The 13742-nt window shown below is 38.6% G+C and overlaps 1 protein-coding gene across 8 annotated transcripts in view; it reads right to left on the reverse strand.

Annotated features, from left to right (window-relative positions):
• Positions 1-13742, reverse strand: part of LOC136436584 (TBC1 domain family member 4-like) — a 41181-nt gene that overhangs the window by 25699 nt on the left and 1740 nt on the right. Inside the window, exon 1 of one of the 8 annotated variants that reach the window (XM_066430667.1) lies at positions 9127-9337. The exons of 5 other annotated variants lie outside the window; for them this stretch is intronic. In XM_066430667.1, the coding sequence (XP_066286764.1) occupies positions 9127-9192 (66 nt within the window). In that variant the 5' untranslated portion in view covers positions 9193-9337. Of the gene's footprint in view, positions 1-2184; positions 2242-2885; positions 3294-9126; positions 9338-13742 lie in introns of those variants that run through there. 2 more of the 8 variants (XM_066430665.1, XM_066430666.1) reach the window with 2 other exon arrangements.

Genomic DNA, 13742 nt, shown 5'->3' on the forward strand with positions numbered 1-13742 from the left:
TGACACGAGATGACAGGAAAACTTTCAAACACATTCATACCGCCTCTTTGCTATGATCCTTCCTAGTTCGTCAAAGGACAGCAAACATTAGATATTCAAGATCGATCCTGACTGAGAGTGAATGCACCGCTTATCAAATATTTATCCAGCCTGATGATGTACAGTACGCCTGACCTGATGGACTGACAAGTACTACACAAGTCATCTCATCTTCAAAACTGCTGAACAATTTCATAGTAGATAATCATAAATTTGTTTGTAAAATATTCCATAGATCCCATTTTGACAGAATGGCAACTTGGACTTGTCTAATTTTGTCAATCAACCAATCAATCAATCAACCAATTTACTAATGATAAATCAATAAACTAATCAATCACTCATTCATTCATTGAATCTATTTGCCAAAAAGGTATAAATTATAATTGATTTACAGGCTTTGGAGCCCAAAAAACACCAGTGTCTACTAGTATTTTAAGGCACCTGTGTTTGAATCAGATGCTGTAGTTATCAATGTGACTTACACATTATAAATTGTTTCAAAATGATAATTTGGGTTTAAAAACAATGTGACACTTTTATTTTGCTTTATCTAATACTGTATTGATAGTGATACTACCCTGCAGCTGAATTAGACAATATGAGAGACAAATCCTGTGATAAGGAAGAATACCCTGCAGCACAGAACACCAGCAGGGACGCAGGAGGGATGATTGACATGGAATAGATGGGAGTTGTTATTCTGTGGGTGGGAGAAGACACACAGGGAGTAGACACTGGTGCTGGCTAATTGGCAGAAGATATGTCTGGTAGACAAACCTGACATGCATACTAACCATGGTTAACTCAAACACCCCTGAGATGTGTAGTGAAAAAGGGCTAATTATGACAGTGGAGCTTCTGTAAAATAACAGGTGTACACACTTGCATACAGCCTTTATTTATCAAGTTGTTGTGGCAAGTGAAGGTAACTGTCCGTTAAATAAAAACTTAATTGGCTTTTACCCTATGGAGGGTTCGTCTTTACAACAACTGTGTGTTTGGTTTCAGTATAAATCAGCAGAGAGAAGGTACAGCTGTTGTTTTTGCTGGTCTAACTCAGAAGAATCAGATCAAAACACAACATTCCAGAGAAGTGACAAGCTTCTGTAGTAGTTGTAGATATCTATGTTGTACGCCACATCTAGCACATTCGGACTGTAGAGGAAAATCTAGGTAATTCCAGGCCTGTACAAAGTGAACTGCTGATGTTTGAGGTCTTCCGCGGTACAAGTTTAGCACATGTGGCATCTGCCTACGTGCCTTGCCTCATGCTGACGATGGCTCTCGCCGAAAAACAAAGCTACTTATCATCTTCTACTTCAGTGAACTGTGAACAAAACGATCAAAATGACTCTGATTGATTCATTTATACCAACACTTAGCTTTTACCAACAGTTTTCATTTCAGCTGTTCATTGACTGTGGTCTAGTTCATGTTCGCAAATAGATCCTCATTCTATATTACTATTATTAGCAACTGTGCACTTTTTTCTGAGACAAGCTAATGGCATTTTTATCCAGTCCATTCATTCAACGTAATAAATGTATATTAATTTTCATCTGTACATACATTGTGAATTGCTATACTTCCTCATATTAAGACTAACTTGAGCAAGCACTGTGCAAACACATTTGACTTATTTGGATGAATACTTTGAATGAACTCTGCTACCCTACTAGACCCCAAAAGTCATTTATGTGATGTAACGCTTAGTCATTTAGTGATCACTCTTCTAGCACGTGAACATATTGGTTCTATGCATGTCAGCCTATTTCAACTTTTCAAGCTTGCATTAATACTAAATTGATTTATATGAACATCTGTGGATTTTAAAGAATTCATGACTGTGGCATAAATGAATCACAAAGTAATTTGACAGTGATTGCCCTACATTTTAGTTGGCACAGTAAAAAAAGATAAAGGTCCCATAGCCTGGCAGGGTTATCACCATAAAAGATACATCAATTTGCTAGCTTCTCCGTCAGTCTTGGATAGATAATAACGATGTCTAGAAAATATGTCAAAGTTCGTAATTTTTCAGATTTCTTTTTCAGCTTTCTTATCAAACCAACCGTACCATGAAGGAGTTATATCAGAGCGAAACAAAATTAAGTTCAGAAAATTAAAAGCAATTCGACAAACCTGCTGCCCGGCTTCTAGGCCTGGCGTCTTGGATTTGCACATTGTAAATATGGTACACAAACAAGTTCTCCTAGCAAGTGTAGTAAGTAAGGTTTCTAACCCAACCCTCATCAGTACACAGTAGTACTACAGTACTTAGAAACCTGTCCCACACAGACATGTCCTGTGTCACGTACACAGTAGCCTAACCTTCTGAGGCAGGTTACACAATAGGCTCCCTGCTGTCAGCCCTACACCTGCCCCACCTCAGGGGGACAAGCAAGGATGACATCATCCCGACATGTGCACACTTCATGGCCTTGCCCTCGTCCAACACAATCAACAAGCTACAATAAATAATGCTGAAAATGACAGCCCTGCGTAGAGTATTATATACCTTTCTCCTTTCTTACACATTCTACTTTATCTGTAAAATCTAAGTGAATTATGGCAAAACCACGAACAACGTAACAAGGGCCTATTCAATTGACACTATTGACTTGGTCTCCCTGTCACATTTTTACTTGTCACTACTGTCAATGCCTGTTCACAGCAAGACCGCAACAGTCTTTGGTCATTCATTTCATTCTACCTTCAAGAGCTATAGATATCATGTCTACTGACATGTACACAGTTGTGCAGCGAAAAGTGATAAGAAAAGCATTCTATCAGTTCAGCAGCAGTGACATAATGATAAAGGCTGGTCCGTGTACAGTCCTTACCTCCTCCGTATCAGAATGTTCCTGTACCATGGCGGCAGTATGATCCGTCTCTTCTTCAAAGTCATCTAGTGCAAACTGTACACGTAGTTCTGGGACATCATCAATAGCCTCTACTTCTGCTACATCCTCACCAGTTTCGCTGAAGTCTGAATCCATCAAATCCAATTACTCAGATGCAATACAACCAGGAAACCGGAAAAGATTGCCTAGCGGTAGGGTCCGCACAGAAAACAAGTCCTTCCCAGAATGTCCCAGGTTGGTCAGCACTGGCCCACGGCCACATTTGTCCGTATCACGTTTCATAACATGTTGACGCACATCCTTCTGTGGAGAATAAACCCACAACCTGACCATAATATGTATAACCTCTGAATCTAACCTCTACTTACATGTAGGCCTTCCCACATAGATGTAACGTGGACCTCTAACCCTCCCAGTTTCACGGACAGTTAGAACTACACCCTATGTGTGATCAGCACATTACCTATCAAGCACAGCAACATACAATTGGACACACAAACTGCAGAATACATGTACATATGCTAAACCTGTCAATTCAGAGGCAAAGTTTGTAAGATTTATCACCTCAAAGAAACACTCCACATTTTGACCTGGCCATACCAAATATGTAGTTAGCTTTATTGTATACTATAGACTCTGGCTATTGTAAACTATAGTAGAATCATCATTTAGTTTAAATGTAGTTATTCATTCATCTAACTAGAAGTATACACATTGATTGAGGCATGCCAGTCTATGCATCATGTTTAAAATAAATAGAGCATATATATTATATGTATACTATTTAAATACTAGTCTTGAATCTATTTTCAAATACCTCAGAGTTATAGAACATATTTCAGATATTTTCTTTGAACAACAAAACGTGATGGATATGTGAACTCCATTTTACTGTCAGCTCAGGTTAAGGTTGGTTTACAATTTCACTACCAGTATGTTTGATAGTTAACTCTTTCTCAATACTTATATTGGCAGCGTTCCTATTTTCGCTTTTCATTTGAGCCAGGATCTATCCTGGGGTTGGTAAGTGGGCACCATGGACTACTGTTTATGCAGACTAATGCCTCTGGGCTACAGATTCCCTACTGAAAAATAGCCAGGATGGCAGAGAGCAGGTGCAGGGCAATACATGTGTAATCCTGGGTATCTTGGAGGACTGAAGACTGCTCAAAATGAGTCAAATGTTACTATTTTGAAGGTTTTGCACAGCTGAGTTGGGCCATAATATGGACAGGTGGCTAACGTTACATCAGATATCATCCCAAGGGACTAGAAAAAAGTTTATATATATATATATATATATATATGCTTGTCAGGGGCTTAACAAAAACATTATGTTAAGCTCATTTTTGGCACTGGAAAGGTTTACGTAAATTGTTAACTCTGTTGGACCTGTTTCACATGCTCTAGTTCCCAACCAATTTTTTTACCAACTCTCTGAAGTATTTTCAAAAAGATATGGATAGAATAGGGAAATCATAGTTTACGAGGGATAAATGTTCGGAATACATGATTAAATTAGGTAGCATCATCAGACTGAATCCTACTGACTGTGGTAATAGAAACCTTGGAGTCTAGGACTAGGAATAATCATATTCGAAAATGTCCAACACAAATGCCATTGGCATAACTGTCCAGATGGCACAGACACAACCTGCAAGTGCAAAACGCAGAATGGCCTTCACTGCCAACACAAGTACACCTGTCCTATTGAAAGGTCACCCCGAATGGATTGAACACGTTTTCCTGCGACCTTCGCAATCAGATGCTGCTCATGCCCATTGAGGCATATTCCCCGTGTATGTTTCCTGGGCCTGTTTCTATGGCAAGGAGCTAAAAATAGCCAAATCCCAGGATTGGTGCATCCCTCGTGGTGGGTCACAGTAAGCTGCTCGGGCAACGTGTACCATTCAATCTCACTGCACATATCTCTAACCTCTCATGTTGGAAAGAATGGTTGAACAGAAATTTGAAGAGTTGTTAGAAAGGGATAATGCCAGATCATATGAATTATATTCCATATCATTGGTTTATTAAAGGACGTTTCTATAAAGAAGCGTGTGAAGTTACAACAACTGCACAGAAGAAAAAGACAAAGGAGGGATAAAACTGAATGTATGCATGCAAGCCAAGATGTACTACAGGCGTGTAACCCTACTCAAAGGAGTAGATCTATTATTTTTTAAAATCCCCTGCCTTTCTTGTGACCATGATGGACATTGAGTCCTACCTTCAAAGCTTTTCTGTTATAGATTATCACAGGTCCAGAACAATACTGAGCAACAGAACAAAGGCCACCATCACCCTCCATATGGTACATTTGGACCAGGAGTGGGGCACACAGTAGCCCCCTTGCTGACCCCTGTAAAGAACAGGCCATCCATCAGCCTTTGTGTTCTCCACCCTTTTTCATCCCCTATTATCTTTTGACTTGTCTGTTTCCCTGAATAAAGGGAGGCTAGGTAATTTGCCTCTAACCTATTGAGCAGAAATTACTATAATGTTCTTTACTCATGGTAAGGTAAAAGGTGAAGTACGGCTAGGGGTGATACTTTTTTCACCAATAACTGACATACATTCACTGTATAGTCTGTATATCCAATTGTTTTTTACTCATGAGCTATACACCTGATACTGAACATTTCTAAAAAGCGAGGAAAGAAATATATCATACCAAGTCATCATGCATATAATTATCATCTTAAATTAGTTTACTTCTTTCCAATTTATCATCATAGAAATAATAAAAACCAAGTGGTAAAAAAACATTTGCAAATCTGTGGATCTTTCTGCAACATCATGAATCATCCTGACTGCCATGCATGTCACGGGATCGTAAACATGACAGTACTGATTGAACACAATATATGCAGTCAACAAGCAGATCAATATCTTAGCTCACATTACAATATCTCTGCACGAACACACATGCTGAAAAGAAAGACTCAGTTGTTTTTCTGAAACACCGGTGTGGCAACAAGATGTAGATTTACCCCTAACATTGCCTGAGGCAAACATTGCTTTTACTGTACGGGTACATGGAAAACAACAAAACATGGGCAAGCTGAAAACAACATAATTATGCTGCAAGGTCATATGATGATAAACACATCAATCATATCATACATATTAGGGGCTAATGGCTCATCATGATTTGATTTTAAGTGCAGCACTTGGGTTGTTTCTGATGTTTTTCAAAATATCATTTGCAGGAACAAGGCTAACGTAATGAAAACAGCACCAAGGACACCTGGGCTGCAAGAAATTGCAGATAGATCATATCTTGTTTTTTGAAGGTTTTTGAAGAAAAGGAAAGGAAAGAAAAGTATGTGATTTAGAAACAAGACTGACCAAATTGAAGAAATACCGTATGACATTAAAATTAAAAGGTGTACACCAAAGTGAAAAAGGCCAACTTGAATTTGAACACTAAAAGAGGAAAATACAAAACTGCCAGAAAATAGGTCAGCTGAATGGAAACAAAGGAAGTGCAAGCGCTACAGTTGTCTGTTATTTGTACAACATAGAAGTAGGTCACATCAACAAAGTTTGTCAACTTTTGTACAAAAACTACTTTGTGATATTATTGCAAAAAGGTTGAAATGATAATGACAGAAATATATTTATGCATCTAGACAACTTAGCTGTCAATTTTAATTCTTACTTCATGACATTCATGTATACAATGTAATATTTGGAAAGCATCTAGATTCTGATCATATTTAACAAGTCAACACTAATCAAGTTACAGCATTTACGATAGAAAGAATAGATCATATAGCTAGCTGTGCTTCACACAAAGAAACTGAAAGGCAGAAGTAGTACTAGTAACGGCAGAATGTTAGCTTTTTGTTCAAATGTAGGGAAGCACATCAGGACGTTTTGTAGCCATAGGCTTTTCTATGTAGTAAATTTGATGACTGATGAACCAAGAAAGTTATATTTGATAACATTGCAGCTACCAGCCATAAATGGAGGCCTACCTTGTCTGTCATGACCATCTTTAGCTCTTTACTGTAACACTGAAAACAGTCTAGCATGATACTGCTGACTTTCTAAATATTGTGGTCAGCTAAGAGGAACTAGACTGGACTATACCATCTTGAAAGAGGAAGTTGACGTCACTTGTTAAAGTAACTGTTGACAAAGAGGCTGGTGTTTCAGACTTTTAAGCCACTCTTCAGTATATAGTTGCAATGAGGACATAGTACCGCCATTCACTAACAAATCCTAGTGGTCAGGTAATTTGCAATGTTGTTTCCAGTTTCTGTACTAGCAACTGGCAGCGTCGAGCAAGAAGAACTTACACTACAGAGAGATGAGAAAGGTCAGCAGAATCCCACATAAGAATTTGCTGTACCAGCAAAAACTGTTTCTATAGCTGGTGTTAACTGAAAAAGACCAGTGACACAGGAAAATAGCCCATTTCCTGAGGTTGTAATTAATGCTGAAGATTACCCTTGGCCTTACTTGATATCTTATCAGAAATCTCCACAGTACCTGCCTTAGAAAGTGGAATAATGGAGGGGTGAAGAAAGGCTTGATGTTTGCATGATGTATTATACTTTTTGCCGGTAGACCTAAAGACTTTTAATTGAAAGGCAAGCTGAACAAATTATTACAAGTTCAGAAAACGTTGCATGTGCAGATCTCTTCTATGCTAGTATAGGCCATATACACTTAGACCCCGTTCACACTCATTTTTTTCAATCGCGACTGAAGTATAATCGTGATTGAATCGATCCGATCGCGATTGATTTTTTCAGTGTGAACGCTCCTGATCGTGATTGGATCGATCCCATCGCGATTGTTTTGAATCCACTTCCGGAGGTAGTTTGGGGAGGATCAATCCAATCCAATCCTATCAAATTTCTTTCTAGTTGAAAACCACTGCATACAGTGTGGTAGAACACATAGATGTGGACAACATGTCACGTGTACTGTCCAGCTGTGGTGAATGTGGGGAATGGACGAGAAATTCTTCAGCGACTCATGGCCAGACTGTGGTCAAACAAGTCAGCAATGTCAGAGAACTCGGACAGACCACGAGGAGGAAAGATTCCTATCTGATTCAAGCAAAATCCTTAGGAATTATCTATATACTGTATACACTTTGTAGACAACTTACTTCAGATTCATCCATGACCAGATCTCACTATAAACAGAGGGCTAACCTCAAAGACCATCAGCTTAGGCAACATTCTGCCAAGGACTATTGATCATGACCTCTCCCCTCTACAGGCAGCTGGGACAAGCACAAAGTGCCAACAGAAAACCTGTGTTCTCCTCATTGTTGTATCAGGGTTGTTCATCAATGTTGCTGACTTGTGCCACTTGTAAAGGCTGTTGTCCTGTCCTTCAGTTGAAGCACACGTGAGACCAGGAGCACATGGCAGCTCATCTGATAACAAAACTCTTAGAATATACCGTAAAGCTTGAAATATTTGCAGTGGCCAAGTCATGGCACCATGGCATGAACAATATAGATTTTCTGTTAGCAATGCACATAGTGTTCCCATCACATCTTTTAGCTTAACAATGCAAAGGCCCCCTAAACTTAAAAAGGGAAACTAACTTTCTTCAAACTTAAAATTTTAGTTAATGGATTTATAGTACCATACCCTGCTTAAAGCGGTCTGACACATAAATGGATTCTACATCTTTTGCTGATTGAATTTGAAAGTCAGAGACAGACCCTCTAGTCTTACCATACTGTCTTTTTTCTACAATACAAAATTTGCCTTGGAAATGTGTTCTTTTGTGTGAAGTTTTGTCCTCTGCAAACAGTTCTAGTCCACATTTCAGAAATGCATTTTGGGTTCTTCCATAACAGGTGCGGATTTTCATACCAGACAGAAACCTTGGGCACTGAGCCATAAGACCTTCCTTTCAAGATTCCTATCTGTGTCTTAGGGAAGTTTTGAACACCAACAGTCTGGCAGTGACAAGCTAAAATATTTACCAAAGAGGCACTGAAGCATAGGAAAACATTCAAAACACACCCAGTAGTAGGTTACGTCACATGTATAATAAAATCAATAGTACAATCCTACTTTCTGGCGAACTAATGAATAGCATGGAATATCTTATCCCGCTAAAACAAAAAGGTGGTTGGTACTGTGTAAGGTATACAGGTGGAAAGTTACTGGAAACATTAACAAAAGTTTGCCAAAAAACTTCAAGAGAAAATCAAATACAACTTTAGACTTGAAATTCTTACCTGGAAAATCCAAAACCCATTTCCAACTTCTGAGGCTTTTTCAAACTTTGTAAAAGTTAGACGCATCTTTCACTGTGGAGGTAGCAACATCCGACACAAAACATCCGTTGAATCTTTTAAAACTGCAGGACCAGGAGGAGGTATGTGAACATTTCCACCTGACTGCTGGCTTGTAATGAATTGAAAACAACTTTTAGAAGACCTGTTATCCCCTAACATCCCGAAAACAAGTCATTGAACCCTGTGTTATGAAAGAACAGGAAACCGGAGAAGTGTTCAGTGCCCTTTGACCACTGAAACATATACGGCCAAGGATGTGTGGACCTTTATATTACATACAACTACGATTCAAGCCAACTAGATAGTGTGGGTTCATATGTTTACCAACTTACAAGTATGCACAAAGGTGCTTTATGTCATAAACCCCGGTGCTTTTTACAGCTGTTCATTAACACCTTCACCTGGTGTAAACAGAACAATTAGAGTGGTTCGTCAGGTGAAACAGGTCAGTGATACAGAAACCGACCCCAGCACGTGCGTGCGTCACTGCAGAGCCACTAGCCTTTGTTCCTTCACCTCCACAACAACAACCTGTACAGGTTACCAGAGTTCAGAGGGTGTTTGCTTTTCGACCTCTGTTTACTTGGAGTTTCCAATATCTCTTTGTTGTTTTCTCCTTGGGTTGTGGTTTCCCACAGATACATTATGCATTGTATTTGTATGAATGTTCTTGGATGTTTGTCATAACCAGGAATTCATAATTGCACCAAGGAAATATCTGTGCAAGATTGATTTTGTGGATATAACAATCTGTACATCTCATGGTTGTTTACTGTTATTGATTTCATTATGACCTACAACTAACTTCTTGGTGCATAACAAATGACTTTGTTTAGATGGAAACCATGTTACAAAACAAGACTATTTCCAGCACACCAAGAAGTTGTAAACACGTTTTGGTTTGTGCATGACTTGCCAGTCTTCTTTTCAGCAGTCTTGCGAAACATATTTGAACAGCTACATGAGTACAAAAACAGTTCCTTTTACTTTGAATCTGCAATAATCTTTGCAATATTTTGTGATTTTTTTTTACCATGAAAGCCATTGGAAGCTAGATTCTAAGGTAGTGAAAGATTATTACCTTTGAAAATCTGAAGGTGTTAAATAGAATGATACAATTATGGTGTGGCCTTTTGGCAATGATAATAACATTGCAGGTCACCAGCCATTCCACCAAAACACACCTACTCAAAACCGATTCAGAATTCAATCAGAAAGGAAACAATTTCAACCCGGTGAGACGTAACTGACAGATTGATCTTGCTAAAAGTCCAGGTAATTAACTTTCAAGAAAATTACTCTATGCCTTACTGTACTATAAATCACTTGACAATCTATAGGCACACGAAACCCATTATAGTTAATATTACAGTACGGGTCAAAACAGCATATATATATATATATATATATATATATAGTTTTGCAGTTTTACCACAGGTGTAAAAACTTACAAGTCTACATTTTGCAAAAAGAGGCAACCCTTCATCGCTTCCCTTTAATATGTGAATGTTGTAAGTGTCTCCTCACCACTGCTCAGTTTATGGGTCACTTATGCATTATTGATTATTTCTCTGGGCAAGGCAATCACAAGTAGATTACCAACTAAAGCACACTGCAATATACCTGCACAACCCAAATTTCTATAAGGAATTGGGAGGTTCAATGTAATTTCCATTGGGACACTTTTCACACTCACATTGGAAACATCAAAAGTGAAAAAAAGTACTTGAAATCCAATACAAAGGCGGCACCTATTCAACTTCATCTGCACACTAAAATTTACAACAGGGCACTACAGATGGACAAATGGATTTTTAAATGTTGGTATCCACACAATGCCAAAAGTTCACAGATATTGGATCAATGATTTTAGAAAAGCAATGATTGCCTAGCAGTACATCACCCAGGGCTGACTGCCCTTGAATGGTTGGTGCACAAGCTACTGATAAAAGTCATTACCTCCTCTAATGGATATGGGCGGCCTTTTGTGAATACTGGCAGGTACTTTTGAATTGAATTCTGACTCAGTGAATGGATGTAACAACTGAAGGTATAATTCTAAGCCACCCCAGTGATTCACTTTGAAAAGATTAGCTCCCAAGAGGAAAAATATACTCTAGAAGAACAGAGGAAAAAGATGGTAATCAACATTAAATTTTGGTCTACCAAAATACAACATTGTAATATATCACTCTCCTCTCCTTCTTTGACAGCAGTTATACATGAAGCTGATATACAGTGATTTGAATATGTAAACAAGTATTGACCCACACAAATTGCATCTCTGCACAGTCCGAGTAGTGTTTTAGAGCAAGTAAAGAAAAAGTGTTTGTTTATCTTTTTCTTTCAATACAGGAGTGGTCAACCTGCTGAAAAGTATGTTTTTACAGCATGGCATAGATGGGATCTAGAAATTCCGGGAAAAGTCACAAAGTTAGATCTAGATAGCCCCTTTTCAATTATCAACGAACCATTCAGCCTTACAACTAAGATGTATCAGAAATCACAAATATGCAGTAAATCCTCTTTCCACAATTTATTGCAGGCCGGCCTGATCTATAGCTATCAAGCTATTTGCAATAAAAGAGGCTAATTTATATTATCGTAACATTTCACGAAGGTCAAAGGTCACCGGATCTAACCACCCGGAAGTGACACTGGCGCGCGCACTTTTCTGAGAGATATTTCTCAACAATCTTTCATCCCCTGCGTAAACTTTTTACATTGTCACAGCCTCCGTATTATAAACTACAAGTGTGGTGAGTTTGAAGGTCCAGAGATTTCCCATTTTCACACTGTGCGTAAAAGTGCATCGTCCGTCCCGTGCGCACATACTGTATGCGAGTTGCGAGTGGACACGGTATACTTAATACACAGACTGGAGGTCACTGTGCACATGTTCGCAGCTAAAACTCACAATTCCCGTTGCCGCATTGGTATGTAACTTGGTATATCGTTTGCTAGGTTGCGTGTGGTGATGCACGTTGTCTATTTTTCAATGTAACAGTGACTATACGATCACAGCAAGTAAGGAAGATTTATACCCCGTATCTGCCTGAAGTATTCCAGTCATGCATAACGGATAATAACATGGTCCCTATGGCAGGGCAGTGGGACATAGCATTAATTATAGGGGTGCAATTACGATATTGGATTGACGTTTAAAGTAGTTATGGTGTAACAAAGCTATTGTGCATCACCACGCCGAACCAGGCAAACGATATGCCAAGTTACACACCAATGCGACAACGGGATCGTGAGTTATAGCCGCGAACGCGCAAACAAATGCATTCCCAATACTCCCAGAAGGAGGTCATCCTCCTTCCCGGAGTAATAAGAAAAGAACTTGTATGCTATGTAAGCATCTTAGGAGACGCTTACAAACTCTTCCTAATCCATCTAAATGAAGCCTTTGATTTCTTAAGACTTGAACAGATTTGTTTTCCTCTCTTTTCATCTGAGAGACAATGAAGATTAGGAAAGATGATAATCCATTCTTTTCATCTAATACTAAGACTTAGAGTGATAATAATTGCTATATACTTCAATAATCAATAAGCATCACTAGTCTGTAACATTACTTCTGTAATTCATTTCCATAACCACAGCGCCAGGGCTTTATGTACTGTATTAGCAATTCATTTCCCCTCATAGCTTTTTGAACACAAGAACACATCTGAGACATGACTGGTTCCCTCTTCAGATGCTTCCATAAGTAAATTGAAGCTGACCTTTCTTGTGACATATTGAAAGAAATCAACTTACCTCTTGGCTCTTCATGATATAATTGCTCACAATATGATCCCAAGAGACACCATGAACAAGAGGGATTTCAGTATGCCAGGATGTAATCATATTGGATACACACCCTGTCATCACCTCTCAATCTCATTTCAGTATCACAAATTTTGAAGAATCATTTAAGATACCGAAAGGTCAAACACCTTCTTTTATCTGCCAGAGTAGATTGAGCAAGACAAGAATTGGTGACACTGATCAATAACATCAGTCTTAGGGTGGTGAAAGTGGGCCAAAGGAATGTGGCCAAAGCTCAACACAACAAGGGTGAGAACAAACAAATACATAGCTAGTGCTTGTTCTGAACAGGTAAATTTGCTAAATGTCTGCAAAAGTCCTGGTAAAACAATGGCTTGTCATTCCTGTCTGTGTATGCTGAATGAACAAAAAAAACAATACTGTAATTCACTTTATCTTCATGATAGCAAAATTTCACGGTGTAAGGAAAATGGACATTTTCACTGAAATTTAACTTCATGATGGTGCCAAGTGATTGGAATCATAAATTATCATAACAGTTTTTTTCATGGTGATTAAAAGTTCACGGTACATACTAGTAGGTGACTGAAAACAGTGAACATAAAGTTACAGTGAAAGAAACAAGAATTACAGTAATGTACTGAGCCATTACCTTGCTAACACTTCTGATGAAATCAGGTGATGTATAATGTAATCAAAAAGGATGCAGGGGTTGTTTACGGCAGGGCAGTCACCAACACATGTCACCATTCTCAACCTTATTATCTACTTTCTGATAA

The sequence above is a fragment of the Branchiostoma lanceolatum genome, chromosome 6 (genome assembly GCF_035083965.1).
Source record: "Branchiostoma lanceolatum isolate klBraLanc5 chromosome 6, klBraLanc5.hap2, whole genome shotgun sequence".
NCBI classification, from domain to species: Eukaryota; Metazoa; Chordata; class Leptocardii; order Amphioxiformes; family Branchiostomatidae; genus Branchiostoma; species Branchiostoma lanceolatum.